The sequence below is a fragment of the Cupressus sempervirens genome, chromosome 7 (assembly GCF_028749045.1).
Source record: "Cupressus sempervirens isolate cs-2001-9-10 chromosome 7, ASM2874904v1, whole genome shotgun sequence".
NCBI lineage: Eukaryota > Viridiplantae > Streptophyta > Pinopsida > Cupressales > Cupressaceae > Cupressus > Cupressus sempervirens.
Window position 1 is genome coordinate 195,694,691 of NC_143124.1, and position 17,345 is coordinate 195,712,035.

General features: G+C 33.9%; 1 protein-coding gene across 1 annotated transcript; it reads right to left on the bottom strand.

The window, feature by feature from the left end:
- Positions 1-1,506: 1,506 nt before the first annotated feature.
- LOC149546168 (wall-associated receptor kinase 3-like) lies at positions 1,507-17,087 on the bottom strand. Its single transcript, XM_089791035.1, has 4 exons — positions 16,953-17,087; positions 3,612-4,509; positions 2,928-3,113; positions 1,507-2,852 (listed from the first exon to the last, which is right to left on the bottom strand). Exons 2-4 carry the CDS (start codon positions 4,504-4,506, stop codon positions 1,636-1,638), a joined length of 2,298 nt encoding a protein of 765 aa, XP_089647161.1. The 5' UTR covers positions 4,507-4,509; positions 16,953-17,087; the 3' UTR covers positions 1,507-1,635.
- Positions 17,088-17,345: the final 258 nt, after the last annotated feature.

Here is a 17,345-nt window from a genome sequence, read left to right on the forward strand (position 1 = left end):
TTTATGATATTCTTACTAGAAATTATAATATTCAACACACATAAAAACTCCTACCCATGATTTGTTGATGATGCACAAACTAACTAAAACAACAAAAACAAATTTTCACTAACCAATCCATATTCATAACCTTTTTCAACATTAGACTAGGTTATAATGTGTGGCCTAATCTATTATGTTCACATTTTAGGATTATGACATAAGACCAACACTTGTAAAATCATTGATTCATTAACTGAAATTGAACACACAACTTTTATCTTCATAATGTCGTTACAAACTTTACCTCAAGATTTTAACAAGACCTTTGATCCAAAACTTGTGATTTACTTATTGACTCCAATTCTACTAACAAATTAATTAAGGGTCTATTTGGTTCATGGAATTTAAAAAACCCGGATTTCTACAAACTTGGTTTAACCAAATCAAGGTTTTGTATATCTTCATTCTGATTTTTGGGATTTTACTGAAACCATTTGTTTCATTCGGAAGATGCATGTGAAGACACATTTTTATACGTACGCTTGGAGCTGAAGGTAAATTTCAAAAAGTAGTCTAATCTATTGTTTTTACACACCTTAAAAAACAAAACCAGGTTTTGATTTTCAATTCTTACTTTTTTTAGGAAGTTGGAAAACCTGGTTTTGAGGTAAAATTGGAAGTCCCGTATGCTAATTCCATTTTGCAAATTTTGAAACAAATGCACAAATTTTCAAATCCAAATTTTGAAAAAGCTAATGTCATCTTCCAGCAACCAAATGGACCCTAATTTCCTTTGTCTGATTCAAATCGGATTTCTCCTCCAATCAACGCTCCCTTGTTTCTATCATCTTTCTTAAGTCCTTGCCAACTTCTTCCAAGTGGTTTAGCTCTTTGTTGTTTCTCCAATTGACAATTTGACAAACCTCTTTAGTAACTTCTTCATAAATAGCAACGAGCTTTTCTCTAAGTTCTGTGGTCCATTCTTGAACAGAATAATTATGAAAGTCCATAACTTCGCAAATTTTTAATCTGATTGATATTCCACGTTGAGCTCTAACATATATAGAGCTTTCATTTCATTTGTTTTTAAAGTGCTCTATCAACTACAAACCATTGACTCCTGTTTGGATAGTCCATTGTCGGTTTAGATATGGTTTATTTCTAATACTCCCTCTTAAACCACAGTATTACCAAATTGAGACTCGTAATCTGGCTCAGATACCTGCTACTGAAAGTTAGAAATAAATGAATACACGTTCGAAAACACAAACTTGAAATGCACATCAATAAAATTAAAATGCACATTTAGAATCCTTGCACGAAACAGATGCATGGCAAGGACCCACGATGTGCCCCTGCTGATTTAAGTGATGCTTCTGGGTATGGTTTTATCCCACTTTGATCCATAACAGAGCCACTATGCCCACCTTTGATTCATTTGTTTGTTTGTTTGTTAAACCTTACTTTAGCAACTTCTACTAATGGCCACTCGATCATATAAAAATCACAATCATAGACCATTACTTGATGCACCATGAAAGCTTTCTATAAATTTTACTGCTATATCACATTTGAAAACTGTGTCATCACTTCTAAGAACTTATAAACAAGATATTTACTATAATGAACAAAAATTACATATTCGAACACACACTAAAAATGCTTTCCTTTGAAGACAATTTGTTCAGACAAAGTCGACATCTCAAACAATGAAGTGAATGGTTCCTCTGACGTGCTCCCACCTGTGGATGGGAAAGTGGAAGTGTTGAATTCATAAGATGTGAAAATCCCATTTTGCTCAAATGTTTCATCATCACACTCTACACTGCTCTCAAATTTTGTGTTTCTCTTGCCTCCTCTAATCCGCAAAAGTTCCTCCACGACCTCTTTCATCGATGGTCTTTTCCTCCTTTCCAAGTGAAGGCATTCTCTTGCCAGGCTTCCCACATCTTCCATCTGCTGCAGGTTTCCCTCCAATACTTTTCTATCCAAGATATCTGTGAGGCGGTTTTGATGAAGCCTCAAAAGAAAAAGGTGAGATAAATTCCACTCATTGTTGGTCCTTGCTGTAGAGATTGGCTGTAGAGACGTTAAAAGCTCAACCAGAATTACACCAAAACTGTAAACATCACTTTTATCTGTGAGGTGATATGTATGGAAGTACTCAGGATCTAAGTAACCTTTTGTACCCATTATATTAGTTGTGAGATTTGTGTCATTGGAAGCACTAGAAATGAGACGAGAAATCCCAAAATCTGCAACTTTGGGAGAAAGTTTCTCATTCAAAAGAATATTGGACGATTTTACATCTCTGTGGAAAATGGGTTGAGATGCACCAGAATGTAGATATGCCAAAGCCTCCCCTGTCTCGATTGCAATCTGCAAACGTGAAGCCCATGTCAAAAACCCGTCTTTGGAGTGTAAATGCTGAAACAGTGTTCCGTTTGGAATGAATTCGGATACCAGCAAAGGAAATTTAGTCTGGATGCAACACCCCAGCAATTTAACTACGCTTCTGTGATTTATTTGGGTTAGAATTGCAACCTCGTTAAGAAACTCATGGTTATCCTCCAGATTGAAAGCTTTCTTGAACTTTTTAATGGCCACAAGAGTACCATCTGATAGAATGCCTTTGAACACAGTTCCGAAGCCACCACTTCCCAGCTCCATTTCCATTGAATAATTATTAGAAGCTCTTGCCAATTCTCTTGCAGAAAACATTCTCAGGCTTTCTCTCCCCACTCTTGAAGTGATATACTGCTGCAGTTGTTGATAATACTTAGCTTCCACAACTTTCAAGTTGCGTTTTTTAAGCCACCACACCAAAAGACATGCTGTTAAGAAGACAAACACAACCGAAGAGACGGATCCTGTGCATTATACCAGATGTCAAAATACAATTTTTAGGCAAACAATTAGAGGCAGTAAGTCTAATATTTTGATACCTGTGATTGCAGGGAAGGCACCACGATTTGAACTTGTGGGCATGCATCTTGTCCCATTATGAAAGCCATCTCCCTTGTATCCCTTTGCACATGAACAATTGTAGGAACCTGCGAAGTTATGGCATATTCCTCCGCTCTCTTCTCCAACGCACATATTCAATTTTTCACTACTGCACTCATCTATGTCTGAACAATCATCATCACCATGATTAGAAAGTTATCAGAAAGAGATTTGAGAAATACAATATATTGAACCAAAACTTAAAATTCTGTAGTAATAGATTTTTTTTTACAAGAAGCAAATTGTGATGTTGTTATTAGGATCCAACTGCGAAGGTTCTCGGTTTACAATGGTTTACAAGAATCTGTCTTTTATAGGAATGATAAGAACACTTAACACTTATTGCATTTAAGTAATACTCGCTGACGTATCAGGAAGTTAAACTTAAAAGACATTTCATTGTTAAGCTTGTGTGGGTTGAAGTAATATTGGAATGGGTGAGCTCCCAGAAAATTCCACCTCTATAATCATGACTTAGATACAATTAGTGTTGAGTTTTCATCCATTCTCATGATAGATGGATACTTGCGAATTACTGTTCATTAAATATGAATCAATAACTTTGATTCAAAAAATACACAATTGAATTATAATAACACTATTGAAAGATCCAAAAGTTATACCTGTACAGTCTGTTCCATTCAAGTAACCATTTCCCTTATATCCAGGAATACATTTGCATACATGCCCTTTTCCTGAAGGAGAGTCGATGCATTGTGCGTTGGAGGCACAAGAATAATTTGCTGTATTTCTAGCTGCTGCACACTTCTGGAGGCCGATACCCCAATTAAGGCGGAGACCATAAAAAACATCACCTTTTCTTCCCCAAAAATCGCTTGTTTTATTGCTGAAGGTGGAAGGGTCGAATATGGTGGAGAATCCACACTTGTACTGATACTTGTTGGTACTAGTATTGAAAATACGAAAATAACCTTCGCCAGTGAAATTTATCGAGGGCCAATTATTTGGAAGGTTAATCTCACAACAACCATACATGCAGTATGGTCGAGTACTTTGAGGCTCACATATGGCTACACATCTCACCTCTCCCAAGCCCCCAAAACTGTATGTACCAGATGTATTGCAGCCCACAACTATGAATCTGTTGGAGCTTGAAATGGTGAAAAACCCATCTGAAGGTAGACCAAAGTAGGTTTGCCCTGACATGTATCCACACGTCCACGCATAGTTATACCAAGAGTCTATGATGAGGTGCCCTGTATAATCGATCTCCATGACCTCGTATGGATAGCTAAACCCATCCTTATGATTGCCTCTAAGTCTCCCCTCCGTATAATTACCAACATTGGCATAAAAGAATGGAGACATTGTTTTAGTATCGTTATCTTTCTCACAGCTGATCTGAAAACCAGGGTGTCCACAGCCAGAATTGTTAATCCAGAATGGGTAACTCACACTCATTGATCCGCACATTTCAGGTTGGCATTTTGCAGTAATAAATCCCACCAAATAGAGAAAAGTTGTAAAGCGGACCACAACTCCACAATGTATCAACATTTTCTGTTTGAGCCAAAACAAAGATGGTTTGAGCCAAAAAAAAGATGGTGGATAAGTTCATATTTTAACAGAACTTGACAAAATACCACATCATTTTTTTTAAGTCGGTTTTTCACATGAAAAGGTAAGCTTTTGCAAAGACGGGCATAAGTTCACATGAAAGTAATAATAACTTTTTTGTATGTATATATATGTGTGTAAATGTTGTTCATATGAGTTCAATTATAAAGTAGCCTTAATTTAACAGTTCACATGACTTAAATACAAACATAGCTTTAGTTTAACAGTTCATGTGATTTTACATATATCACAGTATTTATGTGTGCTGAAGAGTCTTTTTATTCCTCAAATCAAAGTTGACGATTGAAGAGGAGGATGAAAGACAATTCAGAAGATGCTAGCCATCCATAGATCGAGAATCAATTATATATGATGAATAAAATGAAAGAAACACAGATCAGGAAAAGTCTTCTTTATGATTTAAAATTTTAGCTTGCTAGATAGCCAACAGATCCTTTTTATGCTCTCTGGCACAAATTTCCTTCATGACACTTCGACATTAATTACTGGTGTGAAGTGGGATTTAGTATTTATTGACAAACAGTTGACTGTGAGGCTGTGAGGACACAAGGTACAGGGTAATTATTGATGAAGAACAGGAAAACTAAATGAGTTTCTGGCTCATTGTCGGCTGTATTTCCAAATCATGTCATTTAATGGGAGTTCGCCATTGACCGAAGTCTTCATTGAGGAAAATAGTTTTAGTCATATATCTGCTAAAAACTTCATGTATGAACTGAAATGTTCAGTTACACTAAATATTAATTAGTTAAATTTTGTAAGGGGAAGATTACTAGTTATTGTTCATGTAATAGATTATTCATGTTTCAATTTTTACGAGTTGAAATTTCAGTAGTAGCAAATTATAGATGAGCTAACAACTCTATATTTTTAAGCACAAAAACCAGTAATTATATCAATTATGCCAATTTAAACTACTAATCATGGATGATTGTTGGAACATTTTGGGTAAAAGTATTGCATTTACCGTGCAACATTTCTAGTTGATGTAAAGCAAATGATTAATATGAAAATAAGAAAGATATTTCAGATGACACTTTGAAATAACTACTTTGTACGTATAACAGATCCCAAAATTTATCTTTACTAGATAGAGGCCAGAACAATAGCTGTAACCAGTTAAAATGTATATAAAAACAACAATAAAATTATCAAAATCTAATGTACCATTTAGAATATGTAAGTGCACAAGTTGGCTGTAACAACTGCTAATACACTTCCCCTATACTGATAATTTCAACATACATCAATAGAATGACTAGGATTATATGAGAAGGAATTCATTTAATGCAGATAGCAATATGGTAAGAGAGAGAGTGGTCATATATATACTTCATTTTCTGTTTGACTGCTTGGAGCTCCAAAGCCTCTTAAGCTAGAGAGCAAGTTGTTTGATAAAATATTTCAGATGCATGTAGAAGTGAAACATAAATATTGTTTTAATTTCTTTCAAAGGTGTGTTAGACTTATGTTGAGAAATTCATAATTTTTTTAACCCAATATTCAATTAGATCCTTGAACAAAATGGTTTACATGTCCTTACCCTCACGTCTTTATGCGTATATCACAGCATTTATCACCAAGTCAATTACATTAGGATTTACACCAATTTATGAAACAAAATCATTATTCTAAGTAGTTTAGAATCTTGGATACAAATCTTTTACTACAACTTTGTCCATGGTAGAAATATTCATGGTGCTCTTTAAGAATTGAGTTTAGAAAATACAAGCTATACCTTTATTTCTCTTACAATATGAAAGTTTTATTTGGATGCGGGTAAAAATGCATCACAATTTTGCATTTCTCATAAGCTTATGCTAGCAGCACAGTGGATGTGCCTGTAGAGTAAACTCACTTTACGATAAGTGATGTATGCAACTTTAACAATCCTTAACAAGACATTTAAATGCTGCATCAGCCACTAATCTATACCTTGTAAATACTAGTTCAAAACTCCCTACAAAATGAAATTAGAGAATAAAATTATAATTAGGAATTAGAGGTTTATATTTTTTTCCCTATTTTGCTGCTAAATTTTGACATGGGTAGCAATGAATTTCAATGAAGGATTTTGCAGTCATAGTAAAGACTTTATTTATATAAAAATATGCACTTCTAGACATAATTATTAATTTTTTTTATAATACTAAATATTAATAATGTCTATTATTATGACATTGCAAAGATCATTCTAATAAAGAAATGTTAATTGTCTGATAATGATCATATCATTTTATCCAAAATAAAATCCCAAGAATAGATATACTTTACTGCACAAATGTGACATCGAATTACAACAATTCACTGCATAATGTAATAAAAAATGAAGAACATGGTATTAATCTAGATAGTGTGTGACAACACAATTAGAATTCTCCATTGTGTTTTGCAATAACTTTAAACTCATCACAATGTGAGAGAATAAAGTTATCCCTAGTAATGATGAGCAAGAGCAAGAGCATCATCACATCATCTTGTGAGGTAAAGGAAAGGAGAGGGAAAGAAACCATTATCTCTTAGTGGAATTGAAGAACATTGAAATATCCAGAACATAGTCAAAATGTAAGTCAAAATTGAAGACTACCTGTTTGCATGGTATTTCTATTATATCATTTCTGAACGATTCAACTACATTTCACCATGTATTATATTCCTTCACATTGCATCAATTTATTAAGTTTATTTTGGTCTTTCCCTTCTGTATTCACATTTGATACCAGAGGCTTCATTTCTTGAGTGCCTGCTAATAGTTTTCTTGCATCGTCTTTCATCTCGAAGGGACCATAACAGAGTAGTGAGCAGTTGTTTAGTCCTACAAAGACTCATTTGATACCAGAGTGTTTCTCTCCTTAGTGCTTGTCAATAGTTTTCTTGCGTTGTCTTTCATCTTGAAGGGACTATAATGAAGTAGTGAGTAGTAGTTTATTCCTACAAAGATAGGCATATAAAACCTGTGTGATGGAGGTTTGATCTAGTGCAAATCCATTTCTAGTATTGGCCAGAGAAGAGAGAAGATTGACACATAGGAATACTTTGACATCTTTGTTTAGTATATGTTTGCAATTACTCTTCAATTTCTTTTCGAAGAATATTATGTCTATAAGGTCTATATGACTATTTTATACTGTAATCATGGGTGCTAAGATCATTTGGAGTCATATTGTTCATTTGTAATCAAAATTGCTATGTTGATTGAAACTAGACCTAATAGGCTATGTAAGTGCTCAAGACTAAAAGATTTTCATTTGACACCTAAAAGCTGTCAAGATGATAACATTAGTGTCAGGCCTAACCAAAGTTAGTTGGATTGGTAGTTGGTACTTGAGGGAGTTGTCATCCACTCCCAGTAAGGAAAAGGCTCTATAAACGTTTGTATTGATCCAAAATATAGTATGGTAGTCAAAGAGTCAAGTCTGATTCCAATTAACTCTGGGATTTTCCATGTTGCTGTCCAATTAAAAACACTCCGATTGCAGGTTTTTTCTGTGAAAAAGCTCTTGATATTTTGCTCTGAAACACGCTGGATTGGATGGAGGTACGAATCCTCGAAATTCTGGCTTTTTAATCACCCGTTTTCATTGATCATAGGCCAAGATATTCAAATTTTAGTGTAAGCTGTCCAAACCCTTGTTCTATTCAGATTTTAACTCTCCGATTTTCATGTTTTCATGGTGAAAACGATGTCCGTTCAATGATCCTCTACTTGTAGATGGTAGGGTATTGAATCTCATTCATTTTGGGCTCTGTGGCACCCGATTTCAAGCAGTATTAACAAAGATATTAAGATTTTTTCTGTCGACTGTCAAACCCCTCACCTTGGTTATCCAGTGAGCAAAAGAAATGTGAATCTGTATTGTTTTATGTACACCAAAGCCCCAAAATGGGTGTACTGGAGGAAAACAGTGTATTTTATGTTTATTACAGTTTATGTGGTTCATGCAGGGAATCATGCATCAAAAAATTTGAACTTCTGTCTCAGACTGGACTGCACTATTGAAGGTTGGTCTGATTTGGAAGTTTGAACAGTAAAAGTCATTTGTATGGGAAGTAAAGGATTAGGAATGTGTAGGGGTGAGTAATGACGATTTCTAAGAGATTAAAAAACCAGGGGGAACTTAATTCAAGTACAGATTGGTGGCTGTCTCTACAAAAGAGTTGCATACATAAATGGTTGTCTAAATGTTGGACAGAGTTCAGGCTTGGATATTTAGTGCTTGGACAGTATATGGTCAAGGGATTGAATATGGTGTGACGTTATCTGCATTGGGAGAAGAGCCTTTAGAAGGGGGAAAGGGTCAGAAGACCAAGATCAAGACTAGATGTCATTGGTAGGATGAGAGGAGTTCTTGCATCTATGAGTAATTGTTTTGAGATGTATCGTGGGTTTGTTTGTTCAAGGGACAGTCACATTGTGTTGCCAATATGCTGACAGAGATGGTAGTTGTCAATAGGCATTGTGTATGTAGAATGTCATTGGTAGGATGAGAGGAGTTCTTGCATCTATGAGTAATTGATTGTTGAGTGGATGCATAAGGCATTGGTAATTGGATTTAACAGTAGGTCTAATGCTTGAGGCCTGACCATTGAGGGTCATTTGCGAGAAGAAAGAGCTGTGACAAATAGTTTGTGGTTTGTTTTGTGGATCTATAAGCTGAATCTATGATTCTGACAGTGGGATTTGAGATCCGTAGAAAGTGTGATCAGAGTCGAGAGTAGAAGCTTGGGGACTTTAGAGATTGGTTTAAATTAGGGTTTGGATCGTTCCCTTATAATCATCTGTAAAAGTTTCTAGATCAAAATTAACAATCTAGATCTTTCCCTTTTACTGCTTAGTCCTTCCAATTTTCTGATTGGCTAATCTGCTTACATAGGGATTGATGTTCAATGATTAACGTCATGATCATCTCCTTGATCTCATAAATACATCTTCAGCTTGGAAAAAATGATTTACCTGAATGTTTGTGCCATTACAAACAATCATGTCAAAGTGTCTTACTCAACACTAGTAATAGTTGACGCTTGGCCTTGTCTAATCTACATGTTGTCCCTTGGCTTCAATTATGCTCGTATTACTCTGTGTTACTCGACCTCTATATCACCTAGCTTAAGTATGCACTTGGAAACACTGTCTCATTGACAACTTGGCTAATACTAGAGTACTCAATGACCTTCGACTTGCTCAGCAATATTAATTGCTCGGCACAAACTGAAATATACACAAGTCTTCTTTACATTTCTTGACCTATATAGATTAACTCAATCTCGTTCATGATTGACTAACTCTACCTAGTGAATGACTAAGTGTTTTCCACTAACTAACAATACCATGATTATCTTGAGGATCAACATGCTTAAGCATTCAAGAACTCACTAAGAGCCCACTTCTCAAGTACAAAACATATGTTACCCTCAATCAGGTTCACAGATCAAACTACAGTACAAAATTAGACATTATCCTTTACCGAACTAACTTGTAGTATCTACAATGCTTAAACAATTTTGAGGAAGATTTGAAAAAAAATATACATCATATCTATCATTATTTGCATATAGAGATCATGACCATCAACCATACATCTCACTATCTCCATCACAATCTAGATTTGGACATAGATATGGTCTTTTGACCAAAAATAACTTTGTCAAATCCAAGAAGTATAACATATACATTATTCAAAAAAGGAATGAACATATGAAAGTTAATCAAGATATAAGATAATCATTCATGGGCTCAATCAAATTATAACTCTTATCAAAATTTGTCCTTGACACAAACCATTTAGTTGGTAGACTGTAATAGAATTGTCATGCTCACACAAAACTATCAATATAATACTCAAAAGTATCCTCATGAAATAATCTTCATATAAATTGGATAATTGTATTAGAAACATCAAGATGCCTAGTTCATTTCTTTGCAACAAGTCCTAACTATTTTTATTTTGTGCACCTTAAACCCATCAAATTAACTATCTAATATAAACTTTTAGAAAATGAGAAATATCTATGTATGAATCCTCTCTTAAACCACTAGTTATCTTAAATTAGCTATAAAATAAAATGTGCACGTGTGTGTATTCACACATAGAAACATATACATACATATACATATGCATATCCATACATACATACATACATACATATATAACAATACACACACTCGCACATAGACACACACACATATGTAAGTATGTGTGTGTGTGTATTAACAATTCTAAAAGTATTATAATATTGTTAAAGTTTCTATGAAAGTTCAATTGTTTTACAAGGAACATATTTAAAGAAAATCAAAATAGTTCAGCATGAAATTCGCTTTGTTGATTATCAACCTAAAATAGGGGAATCTCAATTTAAAGCCACCTAGTAATTATTAACTACCTTTATAGATCTATCTAGCTAAATTTGAAAGTCATGTGGTAAGTAGAGACTACATAGTGGGGATCATTGGGAGAATATTACATATTCTCCACGAGTGAGCTAAGATTTTTGACATGGTTTGAATAATGTTTACAAATATGTATTTATGTGTGTGAGGCTGATAATGTTTATGTTTGCAAAATTTGTCTTGAGGACACGTAATTGAAATGACTTAAGTAGATTGTGTTGTACCTCATGTATTTAGTTTTATGAATAATTTCTTATTAGATCTATATTTCGAAATTATTATATTGATTAAAGATCAAGATTGAATTGATCATTTATGTTAACTTGTCTGAAGGGGACATATTAAATTGGCATAGGATACTAAATTGACTTAAGGGGTGTACATTCAATTGACAAGTTTGAATATTAATTGATGAAATAAATAAGTTGAATCAATTAGTTCTTGATATGAAATAGATTAAATAACCTTAAATAGTAGATATTTATGTTTATATGTCTTAAGGGGATGTGCTAAGTTAACACTGTATATCAAATTATCTTGATGGGATATATTTAATTAATTTATTTGAATATTATTTTTGTATTAAATAGGTTAAATTGATTAAATGATCTTATATGAATTATATTAATTAATTGATATATTAATTCAGAGAGAGGGAGAGAGAGAGAGAGAGAGAGAGAATCAATCAAATGTTTTTGTGTGTGGTGTATGTGTTAAGAGAATGAAAAGATCATGAAAGAAGAGGAAATTGTGTTTTATGGGATAAGAGACCTGGGGGGGGGGGGGGGGGGGGGGGGGTTGGGGGGTTGGTAGTAAAAGAATGTGATAACAGAATAAAAAGAGAGTGAAAGCAAGTAAAGGTGTGTGAAGGGAACAAAAATACCTAAAGAGAGAGAGAGTTAAGGGAATTCAAAAAGTACATATTGTGTGTGGGAAAGAGAAAGAGAGGGGGAAATCTTAAAAGACCTATGAAAAGAGATTTACTAAGGTTTTCTAGAGCTTTTCTATTTTTCTCTAAGGCTTCCTATAGATTTTTAAGATTTTATAAAAATTTCTATATATTTTCTAAGGAATGTTAAAGTTTAATAACATTTTCTTAAAAAAATTATAATCTTGTCTTAAGATTTTCAAAAGAATTCTAAGTTTTCTAAAAATATGTTATTAGTTTTTAACAATACAATAGTAAAAATTTAACAAGAGACACATGACGTCAGAGTCCCTGTCAATGTTGATTTGTGTAGTGGTTTTGGAATTACGATGAAGTGAGAAATTTTGAATTTTGCAATGCCATTTTTTTAGACAGTGGAACTTTAGCACAAATGTGGTACTAGACTATTTCGCAAAACATATAATTTTGAATTTTAAAATTTTCACATTTGAAGTGAGTAAATGCTTTATTTAATTATCCTCCTTACCTAGATCCAACTCATTGACCTCACTTGATCTCAAGTGGGAAGAAATATCTTAAAAAAAAAAAAAAACATAGAATCCAAAGCAGCCATGGAAAAAGCAAAGGGTATTGAGCGGGATCGTTAGTGAGGCAGGCAAAGCGGCTATGATGAAGGTAGGGAAAACCCAACTTTAGTGTATATATGCATTGTCTTCTCTTTCCCTCATTCCTCAATCTCCCACTCTGAGGTTGTTATTACAATTTTCTTTATAAATCGACTCCCACCCCTCTACTCAAGGATGAGCTTGATGGGAGGCCTGGCTCCCACCCACAATCAATGACTTGGATTTTTTGGAGATAGATTCCCCTAACTTAGCTTGCATTGTTGCTCAAATTTATCATCTCCAACAAACCCCAAGTCATGGAAAATTTATCATCTACAAGAAATTTATTTTGCACTAGATGAATGCAATAGTTTGCATGACAGAACTAATAAAAAATATATATATTTACATAAAAAATCAAAAGCTAATAATAGAGAAAACAATTTAAAACATACAACATTGAAGCAAAACTAACAACGGGAAAATTTATTATATCTGTAATAAAGTAAAACAAGTGTAAGGTCAATGATAGCGAATAGATTGCATGACAGAACTAATAATAAATATATATATTTACATAAAAAATCAAAAACTAATAATAGAGAAAACAATTTAAAACATGCAACATAGAAGCAAAAATAACAACGGACAAATTTATTACATCCAGGTAATAAAGTATAGCAAGTGTAAGGTGATGTAGCACAATCTTTTAAGCCAAAGTCACATTGTCGTCCAAGAGATTCACTAGACACATTATGAAGACCCAACCTATTATTAATGATGCCATCATAATTTTCACATCTGGGATTCTAAATAAAAATAGCCAAAGCCTCCTTTGATTGAAGGAATGTGTTTAATCAAATCCCCCTGCACAAGAAGCTTTGATCAAACCCAAGTATGGTGTCATAGGTTGCATCAAAGCTCTCTATGTTGGGTCTCCAATCGGCCTAATGTTGTAGGGGTCTGATCAAAGCCCCTGCATAGAAGGATCTTCAATCAAAGGCCTTAAGGTACTTTGATTGAAGCTTCTACTTCAACTAAATGACTTGTTCAAATGTGACCTCCATAACTGCCCATTATTCCTTCATGGCAATAATTATAACCCACTATTATGGGATCACCCTATATTATGATATTTTATGAGTTTATGGATAAACATGTATTTTCCCTTGTATTCTACCCATATGGGATGTACACATGTCGCACCTTTGTCCCATACCAACACTATCATGCATTGGTTTCTATAGTTAAAATTTTATTTGGTGTTGGTAACTAGTATTTATTGACTTTCTCATATTTCACATTCATAGTTTAGTTATTTAATTTTGTCATTTAGTTATTGTTATCTCCTACCTCACTAAAGTGTTAGTATAAGTAAGGTGTTGTAAGGGTTAGTTTATTGTTCAAGACTTTAACTAATCTCAAGATTGATGAACTTTTTCTTCTCCATACATGTCTAGATGGAGACTAATATGGATCCTTATCAGAATGACATGCATTGATAGACTTAGTATATGTCCACTAAAAATTACCATATTCATGACAAATGCAACAACAAAATGAAATGGTTTCATAATCTAATTGTTGTATCTAGGAGGCGGCACTTGACCAAATATTTGTATGATGTAGTAAAGGCCTACTCAAATCAATTTAAAGAAAACATATGTGTAAGTAATTACAACTATTCCATTGTTTGTTTTGATAGGTCCATTAGTTTACCAAACAAATATGCACTATAGTAAAAAAATGTTGTACCACTAAATTTCCACAAGAATAATGAAAGACAAACCCAGATTGAGACTCTTCATGCTAGCTTGTTTGAAGGCTAAAATCTATTATGTCATTACTTAATTAATAATCCCACTTGATTAGAAAAGTAAGGCCCCCTTTCAAAAGCCTTATTTCTATCAAAATGCAGAAAAATTCACCTACGAGAAGTTATTGGCATTCAATTACTTCATCTTACCATCTAGGTTCCAAATATGGTGAACACACAATTCCAAATAGGGAAGTGAAACTCTAATCTCTGTGAAGTTAAAATCAAGGCATGATGAGAAAGATTGTTAAAATCCTCAACTATATTGGATTGAATCACAAACACAAGCATGTGTTCACTCCGCGCTAGACACTCATTCACACTCAAAGGCTGAAAACATCTATTCTGATGAAAAATTGTCTCTAAACACTTCATATTCATCTTGAAACTAGGATTAGATGGAACTCCTCCACCCACATCTTTGAAAGGAACATCTCCATTAGTGAGGGTCCATCATGAAAAAGCATGCACAAGCTTACACAAGCAAAATACAGATGGAAAAACAAGCACAAAACCCTTGAAAAGAAAAAATGACTCAATCAGAACCAAAAACAGCGCTCCTAGAATCACCAAGAAAGAAAACCCCACCCTTATATTAACCCCCACCTACAAACCCTCCATGCAATATTTGTTGGACTAATTGCCAATGTCTCCCATTGAGATTCATGACATGCTTTTATAGCCTCCTGTGACTTCTATAAGTCTAGTGGTTGTATCAGGCATTAAAAGGGTGATCTTTTGGTGCAAGGGAAAACACCACTCTAACAAGTGGTATTAGAGCTTGGTCACAAGTTCAAATCCTCTTGGATGACACTGAGCAGGAAATTGTTGGACTAATCACCAATATCTTCCTTCGAGATTCATGATTTTTTTAACAACCTAATGTGTCTTCTATAAGTCTAGTGATTGTATCAAACATTAAAATGTCAATCTTTAGGTGCAACGAACACCACCACTCTAACGAGTGGTTTTAAAAACCTCTTATCCACCAAATAGTACCATAAAACCACCTCCAACCCATCCTCAATTGTGGTCCCACAAAGAAATAACGAATAATTTGATGCAGTAATGATGACAACAATCACTCAAAGCTATCCAACCACAATCAATAACTAATAATCACATATCTGAACCACAATAAAAGATAATTACATTGACCATAACTAACCTCATACTCATGACATGTTTTAACTGCCTCACATGTCTTCCATAAGTCTAGTGGTTTTATCGGGCATTAAAATGTCGATCCTTTGATGCAATGACAACCCCTACTCTAACAAGTAGTTGAAAAAACCTCTTATCCACCAAACAGCACCACAAACCACCTTCAACCTCCCTAATCGTGGTCCCACGGAGAAATAATTAATAATTTCATGCAGCAATGTCAACACCAAACACTCAAAGCTATCTGACTGTAATCAATAATTAATAATCACATATCTTAACCATAATAAAAGATAAAGATTATATTGACCAAAATCAATCTCTTATTTGTGACATGTTTTAACAGCCTATGTATTCTATAAATCTAGTGCTTGTATCAGACATTAAAATGTTGATCTTCTGATAAAAAATAGTTTGAAAACCTCTTATTCACCAAATGACATTACAAAACCACACGTAACCGACCCTTAATCCCTATAACACAGAGAAATAACTGAATTTCATGCAGCAACGCCGACAGCAGGCACCCAAAGCTATATGACTGCAATCAATAACTCATAATCTCATATCTTAACCACAATAAAAGCTAAAGATTATATTGACCAAAATTAATCCCTCTCACCTTCTCCAAAACTATCATCCTTATTAGGATAAATACTTACCCAAAGTTAATATGCTTCCAGAATTTACATCTGAGAGAAATTTCCCGCAATTAGGATGGTAGCCTAATGGGTAATAAAATTTGAATCGGACTGTTTGGTTTTAACGGGTTTAACCTGCTTGATATCATCCTATAGGCAAGAGTTCCAGGTAGCATCCCTGCTGAGGGCGCCGGCTCAATTTCCAACAAATTGGCACAAACGAATTTAGGAAAGAACTTTTTGTTCTCAAAAATACCGTTGTCTTTTAGGACTAATAGCAAATCATAAAGATCGTATGCTGAATTCTGATTAAATTTCAGTTATGTTTTTAGGTCTATATATATATGGCAATTATATAGAACTACCAGTATTTCTTGCAGGAGGTAGTTATCTATGCGGCAAACATAAAATACATATTCTATTCTCTGTGAAACTTGAACTTGTACCCTTTTTAAAAAGTAAAAATTCTCCCTTACTAAAGTAGCTCAGAAATAAGATATAAAAATTTCAAACAAAATATAAGCTAGCTATAGATAAACTCAATAAAATTTGACAACTAATAGATTCAGTAGGTTGAAGAATGCCTTGAAGAAAATATATAACCCCAACATTTTTTTTCATTTTTTATGTTAAAAAAGAATCAACAGAAAAAACAAAAGTAAATATAAAAAAACCCGCCAAAATTTAACTTGTTCTAAAAGAATTCTCCCGATTAATTATTTTGTTTAGAAGTATTGAGGTGTCACATTTCATTACCACCATTGTTTAAGAACAATCCTTTTCTTTGCACAAAACAATTAATCTATAGTCAAAAGAAAATTATACCGTGCAGAAGGTTTTAAAAAATGCATATATAATGTACCTGGTAATGCAAGAAGAAAATGTGATCTGAACTCTTGGACCTCTCATCGATTTAAACCTTCAAACTAAGTTTCTGAAACTGAGAGCAGCTTTCCCCTTTCAGAGTTTAGACGTATGCATTTTCCCTAAATAATGTAAGGCACATGTACTCTCCCAGAGATATATGAATATGAATGCTAGAGTGAGTATTAAACACTCCGTCCCCACATTGTTTACATATCGGAAAAACAATAGAAAAAAAATGCTGCCTAATATAACAAAAAGCTGAAATTGTGCACGTGAAATTGGATACGGAGACCCAACTCTTTTTCTTATATTTTATTGAAGGAATGTATATATAATACAACTCTTTAATTTCTTAAATTTCAAGAACGATGGCTAAAACTTCTGACGT